Raw genomic sequence first — 22,381 nt, forward strand, 5'->3', positions numbered from 1 at the left:
GAGAAACCAGGAAAGGGGATGATAACATTTGAAATGTAAATTTAAAAAATCCAATAAAAAATAACAAAGGAAGCTGGGAGGTCATGATAGCACTGAGCAGAAGTGGTGAAATGTAGTGATTGCACGAGGAAGCTGATTTGTAATGAATCTTAATTTCAGAACTTCAGCAGGTTGAGATCATTCCTGCTAAGCCCAATTTTGTCTTAATAGGCCTTATTTTATCTTGTTGAGATAGTAACACCTGAATTTAGAGGTTTACAGTGTTGCTATAAAATGCCACATTTTAAAACTCTAATATGGCATAAATATAAACATTACATTTAACACATTTAATACTGGTCTGAATTAATTTTACTTTTAAGAGATTTCCAAGTTTCTTGTAATTTGTGGCTGTTTTTCTGGTTGACATCTCTGCTTTAGGCTATAGATACTGGTATATCAGTCAAAAAAAAACTATTGGCCCAGCTATAATAATTTGCTATATACACACTAAATTTAAAACTGAGAACTCCTTTAGAATTTTTTAAAATAGGAACAATTATTGCTTTCTGCTTAAATCTGAAGATGGTGTAAACTGATGACAATTCATGCTTAAGAACCAACTCAGGGGGATGCTGGGAGGGGTGCAGGGAGGAGAACTTGTGATCATTTGGAGGCAGTCATTAAATGTTCAAGAATTCAGAGTCTGAGTTTTTTTTTGAGCCTTTCTCCAAAGTGCCATTAGTATTTATTTTCTGTCACTCTTGCTGATGGAGAGATCTGTTATCTTTAACATTAGTTGCTTTTGTGTTCTCTGGCCAGCGTGGAACTCAGTGTATAAACCAGGCTGGCCTCGAACTCCCAGACCCACCTGCTTCTGTTTGCAGTGTGCAAGGATTGGAGGTTTGCACCGCCACACCCACCTAACATTAACTGCTTTCGAAAGTGTCTTTGTTGGGAGGTGATTCACAGACCATGGACTGCATTTGGAGCTCATAATTCAAGGCACAGCCTATACTACCATCACAGCAACCCAGTTTACATATTTTCCCACTCAAAAGAAACTCTGCCCTGTAGCAAGTGTTCACTAGCGCATTCCCTTTTTTTTTTTTTTTTTTACTTTTTTTTTTTTTTTTTTTTTTATTAACTTGAGTATTTCTTATATACATTTCAAGTGTTATTCCCTTTCCCGGTTTCCGGACAAACATCACCCTCCCCCCTCCCCTTCCTTATGGGTGTTCCCCTCCCAAACCTCCCCCCATTGCCACCCTCCCCGCATAGTCTAGTTCACTGGGGGTTCAGTCTTAGCAGGACCCAGGGCTTCCCCTTCCACTGGTGCTCTTACTAGGATATTCATTGCTACCTATGGGGACAGAGTCCAGGGTCAGTCCATGTATAGTCTTTAGGTAGTGGCTTAGTCCCTGGAAGCTCTGGTTGCTTGACATTGTTGTACTTTTGGGGTCTCGAGCACCTTCAAGCTCTTCCAGTTCTTTCTCTGCTTCCTTCAACGGGGGTCCTATTCTCAGTTCAGTGGTTTGCCGCTGGCATTCGCCTCTGTATTTGCTGTATTCTGGCTGTGTCTCTCAGGAGCGATCAACATCCGGCTCCTATCGGTCTGCACTTCTTTGCTTCATCCATCTTGTCTAATTGGGTGGCTGTATATGTATGGGCCACCTGTGGGGCAGGCTCTGAATGGGTGTTCCTTCAGTCTCTGTTTTAATCTTTGCCTCTCCCTTCCCTGCCAAGGGTATTCTTTTTCCTCATTTAAAGAAGGAGTGAAGCATTCACATTTTGATCATCCGTCTTGAGTTTCGTTTGTTCTAGGGATCTAGGGTAATTCAAGCATTTGGGCTAATAGCCACTTATCAATGAGTGCATACCATGTATGTCTTTCTGTGATTGGGTTAGCTCACTCAGGATGATATTTTCCAGTTCCAACCATTTGCCTACGAATTTCATAAACTCGTTGTTTTTGATAGCTGAGTAATATTCCATTGTGTAGATGTACCACATTTTCTGTATCCATTCCTCTGTTGAAGGGCATCTGGGTTCTTTCCAGTTTCTGGCTATTATAAATAAGGCTGCGATGAACATAGTGGAGCATGTGTCTCTTTTATATGTTGAGGCATCTTTTGGGTATATGCCCAAGAGAGGTATGGCTGGATCCTCAGGCAGTTCAATGTCCAATTTTCTGAGGAACCTCCAGACTGATTTCCAGAATGGTTTTACCAGTCTGCAATCCCACCAACAATGGAGGAGTGTTCCTCTTTCTCCACATCCTCGGCAGCATCTGCTGTCACCTGAGTTTTTGATCTTAGCCATTCTCACTGGTGTGAGGTGAAATCTCAGGGTTGTTTTGATTTGCATTTCCCTTATGACTAAAGATGTTGAACATTTCTTTAGGTGTTTCTCAGCCATTCGGCATTCCTCAGCTGTGAATTCTTTGTTTAGCTCTGAACCCCATTTTTTAATAGGGTTATTTGTTTCCCTGCGGTCTAACTTCTTGAGTTCTTTGTATATTTTGGATATAAGGCCTCTATCTGTTGTAGGATTGGTAAAGATCTTTTCCCAATCTGTTGGTTGCCGTTTTGTCCTAACCACAGTGTCCTTTGCCTTACAGAAGCTTTGCAGTTTTATGAGATCCCATTTGTAGATTCTTGATCTTAGAGCATAAGCCATTGGTGTTTTGTTCAGGAAATTTTTTCCAGTGCCCATGTGTTCCAGATGCTTCCCTAGTTTTTCTTCTATTAGTTTGAGTGTGTCTGGTTTGATGTGGAGGTCCTTGATCCACTTGGACTTAAGCTTTGTACAGGGTGATAAGCATGGATCGATCTGCATTCTTCTACATGTTGCCCTCCAGTTGAACCAGCACCATTTGCTGAAAATGCTATCTTTTTTCCATTGGATGGTTTTGGCTCCTTTGTCAAAAATCAAGTGACCATAGGTGTGTGGGTTCATTTCTGGGTCTTCAATTCTATTCCATTGGTCTATCTGTCTGTCTCTGTACCAATACCATGCAGTTTTTATCACTATTGCTCTGTAATACTGCTTGAGTTCAGGGATAGTGATTCCCCCTGAAGTCCTCTTATTGTTGAGGATAGCTTTAGCTATCCTGGGTTTTTTGTTATTCCAGATGAATTTGCAAATTGTTCTGTCTAACTCTTTGAAGAATTGGATTGGTATTTTGATGGGGATTGCATTGAATCTGTAGATTGCTTTTGGTAAAATGGCCATTTTTACTATATTAATCCTGCCAATCCATGAGCATGGGAGATCTTTCCATCTTCTGAGGTCTTCTTCAATTTCTTTCCTCAGTGTCTTGCAGTTCTTATTGTACAGATCTTTTACTTGCTTGGTTAAAGTCACACCGAGGTACTTTATATTATTTGGGTCTATTATGAAGGGTGTCGTTTCCCTAATTTCTTTCTCGGCTTGTTTCTCTTTTGTATAGAGGAAGGCAACTGATTTGAGTTAATTTTATACCCAGCCACTTTGCTGAAGTTGTTTATCAGCTTTAGTAGTTCTCTGGTGGAACTTTTGGGATCACTTAAATATACTATCATATCTTCTGCAAATAGTGATATTTTGACCTCTTCTTTTCCGATCTGTATCCCCTTGATCTCCTTTTGTTGTCTGATTGCTCTGGCTAGAACTTCAAGAACTATATTGAATAAGTAGGGAGAGAGTGGGCAGCCTTGTCTAGTCCCTGATTTTAGTGGGATTGCTTCGAGTTTCTCTCCATTTAGTTTAATGTTAGCAACTGGTTTGCTGTATATGGCTTTTACTATGTTTAGGTATGGGCCTTGAATACCTATTCTTTCCAGGACTTTTATCATGAAGGGGTGTTGAATTTTGTCAAATGCTTTCTCAGCATCTAATGAAATGATCATGTGGTTCTGTTCTTTCAGTTTGTTTATAGGATGGATCACGTTGATGGTTTTCCTTATATTAAACCATCCCTGCATGCCTGGGATGAAGCCTACTTGATCATGGTGGATGATTGTTTTGATGTGCTCTTGAATTCGGTTTGCCAGAATTTTATTGAGTATTTTTGCGTCGATATTCATAAGGGAAATTGGTCTGAAGTTCTCTTTCTTTGTTGGGTCTTTGTGTGGTTTAGGTATAAGAGTAATTGTGGCTTCATAGAAGGAATTCGGTAGGGCTCCATCTGTTTCAATTTTGTGGAATAGTTTGGATAATATTGGTATAAGGTCTTCTATGAAGGTTTGATAGAATTCTGCACTAAACCCGTCTGGACCTGGGCTCTTTTTGGTTGGGAGACCTTTAATGACTGCTTCTATTTCCTTAGGAGTTATGGGGTTGTTTAACTGGTTTATCTGTTCCTGATTTAACTTCGATACCTGGTATCTGTCTAGGAAATTGTCCATTTCCTGAAGATTTTCAAGTTTTGTTGAATATAGGTTTTTATAGTAAGATCTGATGATTTTTTGAATTTCCTCTGAATCTGTAGTTATGTCTCCCTTTTCATTTCTGATTTTGTTAATTTGGACGCACTCTCTGTGTCCTCTCGTTAGTCTGGCTAAGGGTTTATCTATCTTGTTGATTTTCTCAAAGAACCAACTTTTGGTTCTGTTGATTCTTTCTATGGTCCTTTTTGTTTCTACTTGGTTGATTTCAGCTCTGAGTTTGATTATTTCCTGCCTTCTACTCCTCCTGGGTGTATTTGCTTCTTTTTGTTCTAGAGCTTTTAGGTGTGCTGTCAAGCTGATGACATATGCTCTTTCCTGTTTCTTTCTGCAGGCACTCAGCGCTATGAGTTTTCCTCTTAGCACAGCTTTCATTGTGTCCCATAAGTTTGAGTATGTTGTATCTTCATTTTCATTAAATTCTAAAAAGTTTTTAATTTCTTTCTTTATTTCTTCCTTGACCAGGTTATCATTGAGTAGAGCATTGTTCAATTTCCACGTATATGTGGGCATTCTTCCCTTATTGTTATTGAAGACCAGTTTTAGGCCGTGGTGGTCCGATAGCACGCATGGGATTATTTCTATCTTTCTGTACCTGTTGAGGTCCGTTTTTTGACCAATTATATGGTCAATTTTGGAGAAAGTACCATGAGGAGCTGAGAAGAAGGTATATCCTTTTGCTTTAGGATAGAATGTTCTATAAATATCCGTTAAGTCCATTTGGCTCATGACTTCTCTTAGTCTGTCGACATCACTGTTTAATTTCTGTTTCCATGATCTGTCCATTGATGAGAGTGGGGTGTTGAAATCTCCCACTATTATTGTGTGAGGTGCAATGTGTGTTTTGAGCTTTAGTAAGGTTTCTTTTACGTATGTAGGTGCCCTTGTATTTGGGGCATAGATATTTAGGATTGAGAGTTCATCTTGGTGGATTTTTCCTTTGATGAATATGAAGTGTCCTTCCTTATCTTTTTTGATGACTTTTAGTTGGAAATTGATTTTATTTGATATTAGAATGGCTACTCCAGCTTGCTTCTTCTGACCATTTGCTTGGAAAGTTGTTTTCCAGCCTTTCACTCTGAGGTAGTGTCTGTCTTTGTCTCTGAGGTGTGTTTCCTGTAGGCAGCAGAATGCAGGGTCCTCGTTGCGTATCCAGTTTGTTAATCTATGTCTTTTTATTGGGGAGTTGAGGCCATTGATATTGAGAGATATTAAGGAATAGTGATTATTGTTTCCCTTTATATTCATATTTGGATGTGAGGTTATGTTTGTGTGCTTTCATTCTCTTTGTTTTGTTGCCAAGACGATTAGTTTCTTGCTTCTTCTAGGGTATAGCTTGCCTCCTTATGTTGGGCTTTACCATTTATTATCCTTTGTAGTGCTGGATTTGTAGAAAGATATTGTGTAAATTTGGTTTTGTCATGGAATATCTTGGTTTCTCCATCAATGTTAATTGAGAGTTTTGCTGGATACAGTAACCTGGGCTGGCATTTGTGTTCTCTTAGGGTCTGTATGACATCAGTCCAGGATCTTCTGGCCTTCATAGTTTCTGGCGAGAAGTCTGGTGTGATTCTGATAGGTCTCCCTTTATATGTTACTTGACCTTTTTCCCTTACTGCTTTTAATATTCTTTCTTTATTTTGTGCGTTTGGTGTTTTGACAATTATGTGACGGGAGGTGTTTCTTTTCTGGTCCAATCTATTTGGAGTTCTGTAGGCTTCTTGTATGTCTATGGGTATCTCTTTTTTTAGGTTAGGGAAGTTTTCTTCTATGATTTTGTTGAAGATATTTACTGGTCCTTTGAGCTGGGAGTCTTCACTCTCTTCTATACCTATTATCCTTAGGTTTGATCTTCTCATTGAGTCCTGGATTTCCTGTATGTTTTGGACCAGTAGCTTTTTCCGCTTTACATTATCTTTGACAGTTGAGTCAATGATTTCTATGGAATCTTCTGCTCCTGATATTCTCTCTTCCATCTCTTGTATTCTGTTGGTGAAGCTTGTATCTACAGCTCCTTGTCTCTTCTTTTGGTTTTCTATATCCAGGGTTGTTTCCATGTGTTCTTTCTTGATTGCTTCTATTTCCATTTTTAATTCCTTCAACTGTTTGATTGTGTTTTCCTGGAATTCTTTCAGGGATTTTTGTGTCTCCTCTCTATGGGCTTCTACTTGTTTATTTATGTTTTCCTGGAATTCTTTCAGGGATTTTTGCGATTCCTCTCTGTAGGCTTCTACTTGTTCTCTAAGGGAGTTCTTCATGTCTTTCTTGAAGTCCTCCAGCATCATGATCAAATATGATTTTGAAACTAGATCTTGCTTTTCTGGTGTGTTTGGATATTTCGTGTTTGCTTTGGTGGGAGAATTGGGCTCCGATGATGCCATGTAGTCTTGGTTTCTGTTGCTTGTGTTCCTGCGCTTGCCTCTCGCCATCAGATTATCTCTAGTGTTACTTTGTTCTGCTATTTCTGACAGTGGCTAGACTGTCCTATAAGCCTGTGTGTCAGGAGTGCTGTAGACCTGTTTTCCTCTCTTTCAGTCAGTTATGGGGACAGAGTGTTCTGCTTTCGGGCGTGTAGTTTTTCCTCTCTACAGGTCTTCAGCTGTTCCTGTGGGCCTGTGTCTTGAGTTCACCAGGCAGCTTTCTTGCAGCAGAAAAGTTGGTCTTACCTGTGTTCCCGAGGCTCAAGTTCGCTCGTGGGGTGCTGCCCACGGGCTCTCTGCAGCGGCAGCAACCAGGAAGACCTGTGCCGCCCCTTCCGGGAACTTCAGTGCACCAGGGTTCCAGATGGTCTTTGGCTTTTTCCTCTGGCGTCCGAGATGTGTGTGCAGGGAGCAGTCACTTCTGGTTTCCCAGGCTTGTCTGCCTCTCTGAAGGTTTAGCTCTCCCTCCCACGGGATTTGGGTGCAGAGAACTGTTTATCCGGTCTGTTTCTTTCAGGTTCCGGCGGTGTCTCAGGCACAGGGGTCCTGCCGCTCCTGGGCCCTTCCCCACGGGAGCCCAGAGGCCTTATACAGTTTCCTCTTGGGCCAGGGATGTGGGCAGGGGTGAGCAGTGTTGGTGGTCTCTTCCGCTCTGCGGCCTCAGGAGTGCCCACCTGACCAGGCGGTTGGGTCTCTCTCTCACCGGGTCTGGGAGCAGAGAGCTGCTGTGGGCCAGGATCCGCGGGTGTGGGACTTCCGGTAAACACAGAACGTGCCCGGTCCTAGAGAAGTTCTGCTTCCGTGTATCCCAAGCTCACCAGGCAGCTTTCTTGCAGCAGAAAAGTTGGTCTTACCTGTGGTCCCGAGGCTCAGGTTCGCTCGTGGGGTGCTGCCCAGGGGCTCTCTGCAGCGGCAGCAACCAGGAAGACCTGTGCCGCCCCTTCCGGGAGCTTCAGTGCACCAGGGTTCCAGATGGTCTTTGGCTTTTTCCTCTGGCGTCCGAGATGTGTGTGCAGGGAGCAGTCTCTTCTGGTTTCCCAGGCTTGTCTGCCTCTCTGAAGGTTTAGCTCTCCCTCCCACGGGATTTGGGTGCAGAGAACTGTTTATCCGGTCTGTTTCTTTCAGCTTCCGGCGGTGTGTATGAGTGTTTTTATCTGTGCGCGCATGTGCGCGCGCGCACACACACACACACACACACACCACCACCACCACCACCACCACCACCATCATTATTGTGTCTGGAGGCACAAGAGCATCTGGTCCCCTGGAACTAGAGTGACAGACTGTGTGGGTTTGGGGAATTGGGGCAGGGCCCCTTGGAAGAGCAGCCAGTGTTCTTACAATACTGAGCCATATCTCCAGTTCTTTGTGGTTTTACACATTAACTATGAACTGGTAGGAGCTGTGTTTCTCTTAAGGAGACAACTATGAAATGCCACCTAGCCTTCAAAGTATAAGTTGATGCTTTTATTTTTCTTAGAAACTGATTAGTACTGTTGAATAGTCCCCCCGGACAGTATATTCAGATGGCAGATTGTATAACACATTCAGTGTATCATTATAGTACTCAGTCTGTATGTAAACATCAGTCCTTATTTTCTGGCTACTTTTCAACAATAGTAACTTTTAGCCTACTAAATCAGCTACCTTTTAACTGTAATAAGTTGTTCCCAGCTAAAGATTTTAAAAATCATGTATGACATTATTGTGTGCATAATCACTTGAATGAGAAAACAATCAAGGTGCTGGACGGAGTCACTCATGCTCTCTGACCCTCTGCTGCCTGTGCCTCCATATAGCTGGGGTTTTTGTTTGTTTGATTAATTGGTTTGTTGTTTTTGGGGGGAGCTGATTTATTTATTCACCTTACATCCTCATCAAAGATCATAGCCCCACTCCCTCCTCTCTTCCCAGTTCTCACAAAAACCTCCTCCATTATCCCTTCCCCTTCTCAGAGAAGGGGTAGGGTAGCCTCTCTTGGGTACTACCCTGCCGTGGGACATCGCATGTCTGCTACAAACGTGTAAGGCCTGGGTCCAGACCCTGCATGTGTGGGCAGCTTTCTAACACACTAGAGTATTGATTCAATATTGTTTCAGGTTTAGAAATCTTCCCTACAGTAACAAATGAGCATTTTGGTTTATCCCAGTACTTCTACATGTGGGTATTCCCTTGCCTTTCCTAGTATTGAAGTTCTGTTTCAACCCTATTCCAAGGCTTTCTTTGTGTGCCTTACCAACTTTTCCTAGAGTGTGGATATCTGCCCATAAGTACTTCCCAGTTTATACCTATGTGGGTGACTATTTATTAATGAAGTCTCCTTAAAAGACACTAAAGTCTCAGTTGAAGGTAGCCAAGATATATATATATAGGGCAGGTAGTAAATATCTCCCTACTCTGCGAGCACAGTTGGAGTTAGCCTGCTGCTAGTTTCTCAGACAACATATGAACCTAGGCTCTTTGGGAATTTTCTCAGTCAGCCTATTTATTTAGTTATGGCATTCATGCTCATCAAGACTATTTATTAAATCAATGAAAACCAAATAGAGTCATTTGAAACTCAACTGGTTACGTCCATCTTCAGCAACTTAGTAATTAATTACCCCACCCTTCGGTTAATTCAGTTGACTTTGCTTCCAACCATCAAGGTTGAAGCCAGCATAAGATTGAAGTTCAACCGTGAGAGGGTGTCATGTCACAGAGGGGAGATAGCCAGAAATGGGCAAGAGGAGAGCATGGGAAGAACAGAGTCACAGCAAGAGGTAGGAGTGAATCGGAAACGATGTCACATGTCATGATTTCAGTAGTTAAATATTCTTGGGCCTACATAAAACCTTTGAAGGAAGATGATGAACAAGAAGGGGCATTTTAAACAAGCTTTTTAAATTTCAGATCAGAACTAACAGTGTACAGTTGTTTGATTTCACATAGTAATATCTCAGTCATATTCCTTTGGCATCACCCAAAATGCCGTGCATATATTAGTTGGTTACATTTTTGCCACAGCTGTATAAACAGGTCACTGAGTAATTTGCTTGTGCCACTTAGATAACAGTACAGTGAAACAGTCTGGCTGTGGTTGGCCTCTTCATTACCTCTGCTCTCATCGCCAGCATTTGAGTGTTAGATTTCTGCAAAAATTGGTCTTAGTTTGAAAATGTAGCATTCAAAAACGGGGAGGGAATTGGGTGTGAAGGTGCAGTCTTTTAATCCCAGGCTTCGGGGCAGAAGCAGGTGTCTCTCGAGTTCAAGGTCAGCCTGATCTACATCATGAGTTCCAGGGCAACCAAAGCTACACATTCGAAACCCTGTCTCGAATGAATGAATGAATGAATGAGTGAGTGAGTGAGTGAGTGAGTGAGTGGATTAATTTAGCTGGATTAATTTGAGGGGGTCTCTTGAACCAGATATTAGAACACTGAAGTACTGCATGTGCCTCTCCCCAGTGAACTGAATCTGTTTCTGTTTGGTCACAGAATCCAAACTGTCTGTACTTTTCTAATAATGGTGTTGGTTCTTTGGCTTTATACCATGTTTTCATGGGCCAGAGAATGCTAGCAGCTTTCAAACTCAGCTTTGAACATAACAGAGCTGCTAGTAATGCTTTGCCCAAACCCTCAGGAATTCTTCTCAGCTGGTCAGAAAAGACAGTCTTCCATACAGAGTACCTGGTATGATTAAAGTCAGCCTTGAACTTAAAGGTCAGACGGCTGTTACCAGGGGTCCATCTAAAAAGGTGTTTGGTTTTTTTTGCAGCAATAATGGAGTAAGATGTTTGTAGGCTGTTAGAGGTGTGGGATGGAACTCACTAGGAAGAGTGTTGGATTTAGTATTATACTGCAGATGACAAGATTTAAGTGGTTTATGGGGACCAGAGAGACTTCCATGAGAAAGAGTGTCGGTAACCAAACCAGGAGTCTGTCCTAAAGATTCCTGCCTAATTCCTTGTATGCTTCTTGTTTTAAAAGTGATGTAACACTTGGGAACCTATTTGAAACTGTATTATCTTGTAAGGATTAAAGTTATGTAGCTTGAATGGTCTTTTATTTTTAACATTGAGACTTGCTTGCTATTTGCAAGAGAATGAGGAGGTATCGTTAGGAATTGTGTGAGTTAGCTGAGAAATGTTTGGTTAGCTTTAATAAATGCCTTTGGGGCCAATAGGAGAACTTCTGTAGTTAGGAAGTCTTGTTTTTTTTTTTTGTTTTTTTTTTTTTGTTTGTTTGTTTGTTTGTTTGAGTCTGTTGCTTTCTTCTTGATAGTGCTAGCAGTTGAAGGCTAGATTGTGAGCAAGCTCATGACTGAGGGATTGTGGGGAAGCACTTACTTTTGTTTTATTGAGGACTTCTTGAATTTCTCCCATAGTTGATGGCTCTGATGTTTTTCAGGGTGGCATCTGGAGTGCTTGGAATTTGATATGGGTACCTTTGGGTATAGTTAACCACGTCACTAGCAAGCACTGAACCGTCAACTACTCACTGATAATAGGAATTCAAGTGAATGATCAGTCTGTTTTAGCTGATTGCATACTTGATATACTTGCATTCTCGATAATTTGAAATTCTTTAGCCTTACCATCATAACATTTTTTCCTGGCCGTTAATAAGTATTAATCAGCTTTCTGTTATTGTAAAAAGATTTAGGATTTGTTCTGTTGCCGTTGCTTTGGGATTCTGTCCAAAGCACAACAAACTACTCATCTTATTGATCAGGAGGAAAAGGCACAGTTCCTTTAGGGACTTCCCTCCAGTGACCTAAACGTCTGTTGTGCTACCCAAGGCCTTTGGTACATGAACATTGGAGAGAGATTGATCATACAAACTGTTCAGTGTGGTAGTACCTCCTGAATCCTTCACTTAGAAAGCAGGGACATCTCTTAAGTTAGAGGCTAGCTGAGATTACAGAGAGACTCTCTCAAAAGTTCTACTACAGAGAGTTTCTCAAAATCATTTCTATTCTACTTACTCTTGTGCAAATGTAGTTAAACTGGAAACATCTCCTTCAGATCCATAGTTGAACATGAATTTCATCATTAGGAGAGGATTTTCATTTCTTCTCTCAGATAGCCTTTTCTTCTCCTAAAGACATAAATCCATTGATGGTAAAGTGTGTGGCTCTTTCCTCACCGCCCCATGGCATCATCTCTGTGTCATGAGTGACCCTCCAATAACAGCAGCTGTTTGTTTGCCTTTTGAACAATAGGTACCTGTGTCTTAGCATTTAGAAATCACCATTCTCTCTCTCTCTCTCTCTCTCTCTCTCTCTCTCTCTGTGTGTGTGTGTGTGTGTGTGTGTGTGTGTGTGTGTGTGTGTGTGTGTGTGTGTGTGTACAACTGTGTAGCAGTATGCATGCCAGGTACCCTCAGGTATAATAACAGATGGTTGTGGGCCATCATGTGAATGTGGGAATTGAACCTGAGTATTCTACAAGAATAACAAGTGCTTTAAAAACTACTGAGACATCTCCATCTCCTTTGTGTAGATTCCTAAACCTTTAAGTTTATAGTTTGTTTCGTTTCTGAGTCAATAATTACTTGGTTTCTTATTGACTCCCAGAGTAAATAATTGTTGAAATCCAGTCTCTCTGTCATAGACAATGTATGTGTAATTAGTGCTGTTCGTACCTAATACCCCAAGAACTTACTATATTTGGATGGGGGGTGCTATTTTCCAGACATCCTCCTAGAAAAGGTTCTAATCTCCTAGTTTTTATATTTCTTCTGGTTGTTTGTTTACATGCTTTTATTATTGTAGTGAAGTTATCAAGATTTTAGGTAGCCAGTTCATTTTCAGAATTCTCTTTGTGCTGTGCAGTCTTTTACTTCCCCATAAATAACACAACTCCTAGACAAATAGAGAGTTGACGCTGGAGTAATAAGCACTCAGAAGAAATGGGTGAGCTGAAATCAGGCAGTGTGGGCTACTTGGCTGCTGTCTTAACACTTTTTAAAAGCTATGGTATCACTTCGTATTGTTTTTTTTTTATCTCCACTATATACACACTAATACTAAAGTTATTTAAGCAAAATCAACTTTTTTTCTTTCCCCCTTACTGAGTTATGAGAACTTTTCAACATGAGTGTTGCTAAAGTTGATACACAGTGTGCCCCACTGCTAACCATGTTAGTTGGGGAGAGAAGAGTGAGAATGGATCAGATCAGTGCTGGGGATATACAGTTCAGTGACAAAGCATGTACTTACATATATTCCGTTTTTACCTTCCCCATCCAGGATGTAGACACTTTTCCCAAAATATATTTGTTTTTAAATGACCAATTTTTAAAACTCTCTCCTACAGATAATATCACCTACCGCATTGTTTTTGGCTGCAAAAGTGGAAGAACAGGCTCGAAAGCTTGAACATGTTATCAAAGTAGCACACGCTTGTCTTCATCCCCTAGAGCCACTGCTGGATACAAAATGTGATGTATGTAAAAATAGGGTGTTTTCATTGTCTTTATAAATTTTGAAACCAAAAGCTGTCTGACAGGGATGTGTCATGTATACTTTTGAGTTTATGTGTCATCCCAAATCGTCTAAGATTTTGATTCATTCTGCTTTGGTTCACGGTTATTTTGAAATATTTTTGATTTATCCTCAGAGTGCACCTGCAGTGGAAAGAGTAGTAGGGCTTATGACCTGACCTGTAGGTAGATGTGCTTACAACCGGACGTTGAGTTACTCTTTACTGAAACTCTTAGCAGAGGAAGGAGTAGAGAGATTGCAGTTTATTCTAAACCGGTAGTTATTCTTCTCAAGTTCTGTGACATTCTGAAATGAGAACTACAAGTGAGAGCTTTTGCAATTGTTTTTCTAGTAATATAGGTAAGTCATTTATTTGGGATTTTTACCCACTTAGTGACTACCCCGTTGTGTTAGTTCTAGTTAGTCTAGGTCAAGTTTAGGCTCTGATAGAAGATTGATACATTAGAACTGATGCTGTTTTTTTAATGAACAAAATATCATGTGCGCATTAAATAATAAACAATAATTCGCATAGTTCCTGTTAATAGAATAAACTCATTTATTCTAGTATGCACATGCTAGTCTTTTAAAAATCAGCTCAGTGACATGAAAGGTGATTTCACTCTCTAGGCTGTGTTCTTAACAAAAATGAGCATGTGTGTACATGCCTTTGGAGCAGGTAGACCTGAGTCTAGCTCTTTATGTAGTCTAGGCTAGCTTCAAGCTCAGTCTTTCTGCCTCAGCCTGCCAAGGGTATAGGTAGCACACCCAGCTTAGACATGGTGTACTGCTTCCTTCTCACTGGGTCCGAGACTGGAGTGCCAGGAGATTTTTCTATGTGCGTTCTTAAGAGAACCTTGTGAAAGATTCCTGAATTTTAGGGGAAACATACTGTGGTGTTTTGTGTCTCTATGGTGAAGGGATGGTATTGATCTAGGGGCTTAAGATTTGCCTTTTTAGGGAAGTTAATTCTAAAAGTAACTCACAGACATGAGTTGGTAAGTTTTTTCTTTAAAAGTGGCTTTGGTTTAAGTGCCCTTTCATTGCTTGGTGCTCCTGTATTTGGTATCTAGAAGCAGCAGTGCCTTTGAACTTGTTCTGTGTAGACTGAGGTCCTTGTTCAACTAATTCACCTTTTCCTATTACTGCTTTATTTGTTCCCTTGGCTTTGTTTACATCTGTATTTAAAAGTGGTTTCATTTAGGTGTGTCCCAGGAACAGCAGTTATCCATCTTTTGCCTTAGTTTCTTTGCTTCAGATTTGTTTAGAAGCAGCTACAGTTTCCTGTCTTTATAGTGTGTGTGTGTGTGTGTGTGTGTGTGTGTGTGTGTGTGTGTATGAGAGAGACAGGGTCTCTCTAAATAGTCCCAACTGTCCTGGAACTCGCTCTGTAGACCAGGCTGGCCTCTGCCTCTGGAGTGCTGGAATTTAAGGTGTGTGCCATCATGCCGACTCTCTTTGCCTCATATTTATAAGCAACTGTTGTTCTGTAGTCTATGAAGTCTTAACAGTCCAGAACTCTCTTAGTGTTGTATTTATTATAAACATCTAATATTATTTTTATCTGGCAGGCATATCTTCAGCAGACTCAAGAACTGGTTTTACTTGAAACCATAATGCTACAAACACTGGGTATGTGTGCTTATGTCATTTTGTGTTCACTAATCAGTATCCTAAACAAAATTTCTAGAGTAGCTTCTTGTTGAAGAAAGTTGTTTGAAACTACTTCGGGATAAAATAGTATTGCTTGTTCTTTCTAAGTAGCCATTTTTCCGAAATTTCTTTTGGCATAGCGTAGTCGAGTGGTGCCCATGACTTCAGTGTGACAGGTTTCACGGTGGCAGCTCTCTGCCTCACTGGGTTTCATTCACAGTGATGTGAAGTGGTCCTTAGTACAGAGGTGGTGGTGTGCACATAGCCTCTGCAGCCTGTGTTACTGAAACATGCTGTAGTAAATACGTGAGGACTTTGATAATAAGCTAATGGTTAAGAACATTAGACTTGGGGTTGGGGATTTGGCTCAGTGGTAGAGCACTTGCCTAGTAAGCGCAAGGCCCTGGGTTCGGTCCCCAGCTGGGGGGTGGGGGGGTAACGTTAGACTTATCTGAAGTTAAGTGACCTTAGAGAAGAACCTAGCGAGTCAAGGTCAGGACAATCCAAGCTCCGGAGAGATGGGGTTTCTGACTACCTTTGTAAACTTGGAACCGTCTCCTTACCAGTTACACTTCCATCCTGCACATGTGGGACAAGGACTGCTTTATATAGCAAGGTTTTCTTTTTATTTCACTCTTTTTTTTTCCTTTTCTTTTTTTTCGGAGCTGGGGATCGAACCCAGGGCCTTGAGCTTGCTAGGCAAGTGCTCTACCGCTGAGCTAAAGTAATTTATTTTAAAACACATGGATTAAGTTTTATTACAGGCACAAAACGAAAGTGAGTATATTGCCTCCGAGCCCACCTTATTTTTATGGTATGAAGGCATTACCTAGGAGCTGTAGGTGGGCGTCAGGTAGAACACTCCACTTCCGTGCTCCTAAGACAGTGTTCGTCCTTAGACCACTAACAGTGATAGTCAGTGAATAATGTGTATGCCTTAGGACATTCCTACACAGGGAGAGCGAATGTCTAATATTTAAGTGGACATTAGGAGACGTCTCTTTGGTTGCTAGTTAATTACAGGAGTGATATAAATAAAATATACCTTTATAAACTCCAATTCATCTGTTAGACTTTTACTCAGCGTTCTAAAAATACCAGATAATAAATGTGAGAGCTAACTAGATGGTCACTGAAAGCTCACGTGTTTGAAGGTATTATTAGAGCCCATGTGCAGCATGACTCATTAGGAGATGGGGCTGTGCCCCTTGGTTCACAATACAGTTAAGGTGCTGTAGGAGTTGAACATCTTTGGTGCCGCTGTTGGTGGCAGAGATGTTTATGAAAAATGTTTTCCCACATCTTCTGAAACAAAGGGTTGGGTTTTTTTTAATGGTAAAGAAAGATAATAATAAACTTCAGCCATGATAATAATTATTTGATGATTTGAACGTGAGCCCAGGTGAATTAAAATCCTAAACTTTGGATCAAGTTATCCTTGTTTAAATAATTGTCTGTTTTCCTATTGAGAAATAAGAAACTAGTTATTGTTTATTCTGGAGGGTAGTACATGTATATGTCAGCAGTAAGAAGCTTTAATGTCGGCTTTGGAATGCTCTTAAGTCTGAAGAGTCCATTAGACACTTAAGATTGCATGGAGAGCCACGTTGACCAGGCGAGCACTGTAGTGGTAAGTAGTTGGGAAAAAAAGTGCTTTTCATTTCAGGTTTTGAGATCACCATTGAACACCCACATACAGATGTGGTGAAATGCACCCAGTTAGTAAGAGGTGAGTGGTCCCTCAGCCGTCTGGGTGGGATGAATGCTGATGCTTTCTTTCCTCTAGGATTGTGTATTCTAGCCTTTGTTGGATTTTATTAAAAAGTACAAATGTCATTTTGAAATAGTGTTCTGTATCTTAGTCATCTACCTCTGTCTGTTTTCCAAGTGCATTTGGTTGCTTTTGTGTGGTGATGGAGAACACTAACAATGCTCATACCCTGCTATGGTGCTGGTACACCTTATGTGAGCAAGACAGACCGCTTTGTGTCTGCTGTGGCTAGAGCCCTTCCCACAGGCTGCCGGCATTGCTTCTCTGGTTCCACTTGGATTGCCTAGAGTGTACCACAGCTTCTGGGGTCAGCTTCTGTGTGTTCTTTCCTTTAGAAAGTAAAACCCTGTGGTTTGTTTGGGTCTCTCACTTGTAGGGCACATTCATTCTAAATCGGATTCATTTTACATCTAGATAGCATTTTATTTTGCAAAGAGCCACGTTGGAAAGCAAGCCCAGAGGCTTCAAACCAGCATCTTTGCTAACAAAGTAGAGTTCTAAGACTAGGAACACATATTACCAGAGAATCACTTTGCAAAACACATGTTTAAATTACAATTCCTATTCTTCACAATCATAAATATACTTTATAGCACCCTAGTTACAGTATAGAACCAAATAGCAACTAGCTGCACATGCTAATAAAAACATGTGGGTTGGTCTCACTGAAAACTTGAAAGAATAAACCTATCTTTACAAGGTAGCAAACCATATAATTTGCTCTAAATCAAGGAAGAGCCTAGTGAAGAAAGGCATTAGTATGTGTTTAGCAAAGGTATATGTACTGCCTTAGTAGATAAGGCTGGATTTTAAATTGACACTTAAAAACTACAGATTCCCCAAAAGGCTTTGGGGTTTTTGTTTGTTTTGTTTTGATGTTGTTCTGTTCAAGTCTAGTACCCTGAACCTTGAGTGCAAAGTAATTGTGTGTGTGTGTCTGACTGTCTGACTCAGCTTTGAGGTGGCTGCACTTCTTCCCTTTAAAATTTTTCTTTTATCTTTACTGTCTTTGTTTCCTTTGCTCTGTTACAATTTTGAACTAACAAGAACACTTTCTGTTCCTTCCTATAGTTAATTTAGATAACAGCCCTTAAGAAACATGATACCACAATTGTGTGTTTTTATTACTGGATGGGGTTTTGGGTTGGGTGGTGGTGGTGGGTAGATACGATTTGTGTGGAAGCCCTTACCTCCCACTCTAGATGAGACAGTTGCTACTTTGCTGCACAATTGGCTGTTGTCATTTTACCAGGGACCTTTCACTCTGATCTCTCCTTCCCTCCCCACCAGGAAAGAATACCATACTTAAGTCACACTGCCTCCAAGACCTCTGGTGCTCTGACAGTCTTCCTTAGCACAGCTCTGCCAGACCCAATCCCTTTTGTTAAACCTTCCCTTGATGATCACATGGGGCAGCAGGGATTACAGGTGCCAAGAGTGAAAACTAGGAGGGGAAGGAGTTTGGGGGCTTGGGGGTGGGGCTTGGGGCTGCTGAGCTAGTGATTTTTGATCAGAAGGGGTGGGGGTGGGGGCTGGTGAGGTCTCTGTTGGGAAGAGTATGGGGTAGGGGAAGGGAAACTGTTGTAAGTGTCTTATGAATCTAGTTAAAAATTGCTTTCCTGTTGGGGACCAGTGTTGGAAGCATTCCCCCTAGAATAGTCCTACTTCTAGGTTTTATCTGTAATTGGAGTCTATAAGTTAAAAATAAGTACAGTGGAGCTTCCTATATTCTGTTGATAATATATAATATATAATAATATATAATAACATGGTAAAGAACCAAGATTTATGTTCTTAGATGTTTGGGGTGGGGGTTGTTTTGCTCAATTTTGAAGGAAATATTTAAGCCAGCCTAAATATAATGACAGGATTAAGTTTGGCAGGCAACTCTTCGTATTTTGTATTAGACTTCAAAAATCGTTTTTCTTCTTCTTCTTTTTTTTTTTTGTTTTGTTTTTTGTTTTGTTTTTGTTTTGTTTTTTTAATCCAGGAGAATGCTTTATTTCAACTTTTAGCTGACTAGATGCTTAACTTAGTAACAAGTTTAGCCCTTGTAACTGGCTAGCTAAAAGCAAATCGGCTTGTTTCTCAGATCTATGGGGGATAGCAAGAAACATTTGAGTGAATGTTGTTGAAGATTTTCAGTAGTATAGAAAATGATGGCGCTCTTGTGATATTTGTAAGTAGTAAGTAAACTTTACTTTTTGTGTACAAATCTTTGATGTTTTGTTGTATTGAGAGTTTTTGTAATGTTGACTTGTTGAAGCTGATGATTTTGTCTTCGTTCTTCTTTCTTTTCTTACAGCAAGCAAGGATTTGGCACAGACATCCTATTTCATGGCTACCAACAGGTTGTTATCCTGACCCTCTTTGTTGCACTGTTGTAGCACACTATAGCTTCCTTTAATGCAGGGCCCCCTCAATGTGTCTCTTGCCCTTGTTGCAACAGGAGACTGGACCATCTACTGTGGTGGTACCTTCCTGGTTGCTCTGCGGTGTATTGTACAAGGGACTTTGGGCACAGAGGGGTTAAATGCACACTGTGAAGTGTAGTGGTGCTTTCTGGTGGCATATTCTCGATTTGTGAGTGCATAAGTCTAAACTTGGTAGCCTGAATAGCAGCTAAAGATTACACAGAGCTAAACTTAACCTAGAAACTTGGTAAGTATAAAGCTATTTTTAGTTTACAATTATAGTTAAATGACATTTTTTTATTTTCACATTGATCCAGTTTTTTTTAAATAATTGCTAAAGTTTATTGAGTAAAATTTATATAACTTTGGACTTGTTCAGATAATATTCCAAATAGTAAATTAGAAGTAGTCAATTATATCAGTGCTTAGGTTTACAGAGATGCAATCTTTAAAGTCCTGCTCTTCCATTTATATACAGTAAACTGCAGTATGTGTTTGTGGCTCTTTAGTAAATGTTTCATCTAGTCCAAACTAGAATAGTTTGAAGGAGGCTATAAAGTGAATATATAATTTTGTTCTGGAATGGTATTAAAGATTGAGAGTTTTTAAGTGGGCACCATGGAAATGAAAACCAAACTAGCTTTTTGGGTTAGCAAAACTTTGGTTAGTCAGCTAGGCACCGTGGTGTGCATGTCATCCCAGACCGGATGGTGGAGACACAAAGATCAGAATTTCAGGGTTATTCGTAACTACATAGCAAGTTTGAAGCCAGTCTGGGCTACATGAGACCCTGTCTCAGAAAACTAACAAAAAACTTTATTAGAAAATCTAGCCTGTGAAATATCACATGCCCAATTTTTGGTCCATGATGAGAAGTAGAGATAGTATTTGTTAGTATTGACCTGCCTTGAGTCTTGAATGTATTGGCATAAGGTAAGTTCTCTTTGAGATTTTGCTATAAGGGACACAGAAATGTACATGAACAGGAACTATAAGCTCTGATTGCCAAAAAATATTTTTGTCTGTTAAACCGTATCAAATGGTCTAATCTTTGATTGTGATATTAAAATTACTTTGTTTTATAAAGTCTTTGTATTATATGTGTATGTTTTTAAAAAAAAAAGCAAGACTACAACAAAAATGGTTTAAAAGGTTATACTTTGTATATGGTGATTATTTTAAATATGCTTTTTGATTTATATAGTACTTTGTTAGGTTTTAAAACAAAAATTTATTACTATTAATCATGAAAGTAAAATATTAATATACTATTGAGGGGTGAAAATGAGGAAAATGTCTCATGATCTATAACGATTTTTTACTATATTTTTCAGTAATGTTAGCTATTAATTTATTAGAATATCATGTAAAGATTTTATGTTTGCTTTTGTCTTACTGGCAAATGTTTTTCTTTTTTTTTTTTTTCTTTTTTACATATTTTGCATTTCTGTGGCCCTCCACTTTTAAATCTGCTCTACACCAGTTTGCATCTTACGACCTTCTGTCTTCAGTACAAACCCACAGTGATAGCATGTGTATGCATTCATTTGGCTTGCAAATGGTCCAATTGGGAGATTCCTGTGTCAACGGATGGAAAGCACTGGTGGGAGTATGTGGACCCTACAGTTACCCTAGAGCTGCTAGATGGTAAGCAAGCGTGAGTCCTTCCTTCCCCGTGAAAGAGCCTTCTGTGTGCAGTGCCCGCCTGAAGCGCTGCACAGTCCTGCTCCGTCCACATGCACACACCATGAGGCATTGTGGGATGTATGCAGTACTTGTTGCCCCAGTTGGAAATCATGCTTTTTGGTTTTTTTATTCTTCCCCTTTTGAGGGCTGTGTGTGTGTGTATGCGCATGTGTATGCCTAGGACACACATGCGCACAGATGAAGAGTTGTTCTTTCAGAGGAAGATACAGATGATAATCTGGCTCACTTGACATGTTTGCCACTGACTATTAATAACGGTTTTTAGGTAACAAAATTATATTTTAACATAATGATACAATTTTAATCCCAAGCTTAAGATAGTGGATAAAATTCTGACCGGAGTAATTTACTGGTATAGTGTTCATTGCTGGGCAGTGTTTCCCTTTTTTCTTTTAAACATTTAACTTTGAAACAATTTTAAACTTAAATAAAGCAAAAAATATTTACAGAATCCTTTGCTATCTATACTTAATTTTTGTTGTTGACATCTTATATAACATTTATTGAGATAAACGCTGCTGATCAAACCAGGTTGTATTCAGATTTCCCCATTTTCTCTGGTGTAGAATTGTAAGTTCTGTTTGTGTCCAGTTGAAATGTCCCAGGGCTCACCTCCAAGCTGTCAGGGCTCACTCTTTAGTCTCTCCTGATTGGAGAATAAGTGACTCTATAGAGTGACTCCAAGTTTGTCTGTCGGTTTCTCTGTTCGGTCAAGTGTTCTTGGCAAGGATGCTGTGGAAGCAGGTTGTGCCCTGCCTGCCTCTCAGAGGCACATGATAGTGATATTACTGAGTTTTACATTGTGAAGCTATTCTTTCTCTTTGTAATCAAGCATGTTGGGGAAAAATACGTTCAGTGCTATATAAATGAACACTTTTTTCTCAGACTTCTGCCTCCTGATTTTAAAGACCCAGTGGTGGCTCTTTTCTACATTTAAAAGTATTGCTATATAGTTAGTTTGTCTGGTAGAAACTCCCACTGCCATCCTTTTCAGAAGTTTTATTTTCTAAGTAAGCAGATGAAATTTGGGGAGAGATCATTTTTAAATGAATTCAGCTTTGAAATAACAGTCCAGAGTTGTGTCTGCTTCTGTGTATGTTGAAGACTGACTAGAAAGATAACAGGAAAGGGCTGAGCTCTTAGGACCCTTTAAATATTGTCAGCTTGAGAGAGATTCACATCCTAAAGGCATCATCTAAGCTTTAAACTCAAATTTTATTTTTAGAGCTAACACATGAGTTTCTACAAATATTGGAGAAAACGCCTAGTAGGTTGAAGAGGATTCGAAACTGGAGGGTAAGAATTGGCAGGATTTAATTAACAAAATATCAATTTGTCACTCCTCTAGCAATTGCCTAGCAAATGGTCTGAGATTGAATGGTTAGATGCTGTACTCTGCACCGTTTCTCAGTACATTGTAGCACACACAGACTACAGATGCTTGCAGTTGCTCAGCTCCTGTGTTCAGGAGCTTGCTAGTTGCTCCCCCTCACCCCAACCCCCCCCCCCTTTTTATGCTCTGTTAAGTTGGAAAAAGTCCCTTGT

General features: G+C 40.2%; 1 protein-coding gene across 8 annotated transcripts in view; it reads left to right on the forward strand.

The window, feature by feature from the left end:
- Ccnt2 (cyclin T2) overlaps nt 1-22,381 on the forward strand; it is a 41,635-nt gene that overhangs the window by 13,030 nt on the left and 6,224 nt on the right. For 2 of the 8 annotated variants that reach the window (XM_006249686.5, NM_001107171.1), the window contains exons 3-8: nt 13,125-13,253; nt 14,863-14,923; nt 16,611-16,673; nt 19,021-19,066; nt 20,613-20,776; nt 22,062-22,132. In XM_006249686.5, coding sequence (XP_006249748.1) covers nt 13,125-13,253; nt 14,863-14,923; nt 16,611-16,673; nt 19,021-19,066; nt 20,613-20,776; nt 22,062-22,132 — 534 coding nt within the window. Of the gene's footprint in view, nt 1-13,124; nt 13,254-14,862; nt 14,924-16,610; nt 16,674-16,762; nt 18,144-18,229; nt 19,377-20,612; nt 20,777-22,061; nt 22,133-22,381 lie in introns of those variants that run through there. The other 6 variants (XM_063272276.1, XM_063272277.1, XM_017598786.2 and 3 more) reach the window with 5 other exon arrangements.

Source organism: Rattus norvegicus, chromosome 13, assembly GCF_036323735.1.
Source record: "Rattus norvegicus strain BN/NHsdMcwi chromosome 13, GRCr8, whole genome shotgun sequence".
In the NCBI taxonomy this organism is placed as follows: Eukaryota; Metazoa; Chordata; class Mammalia; order Rodentia; family Muridae; genus Rattus; species Rattus norvegicus.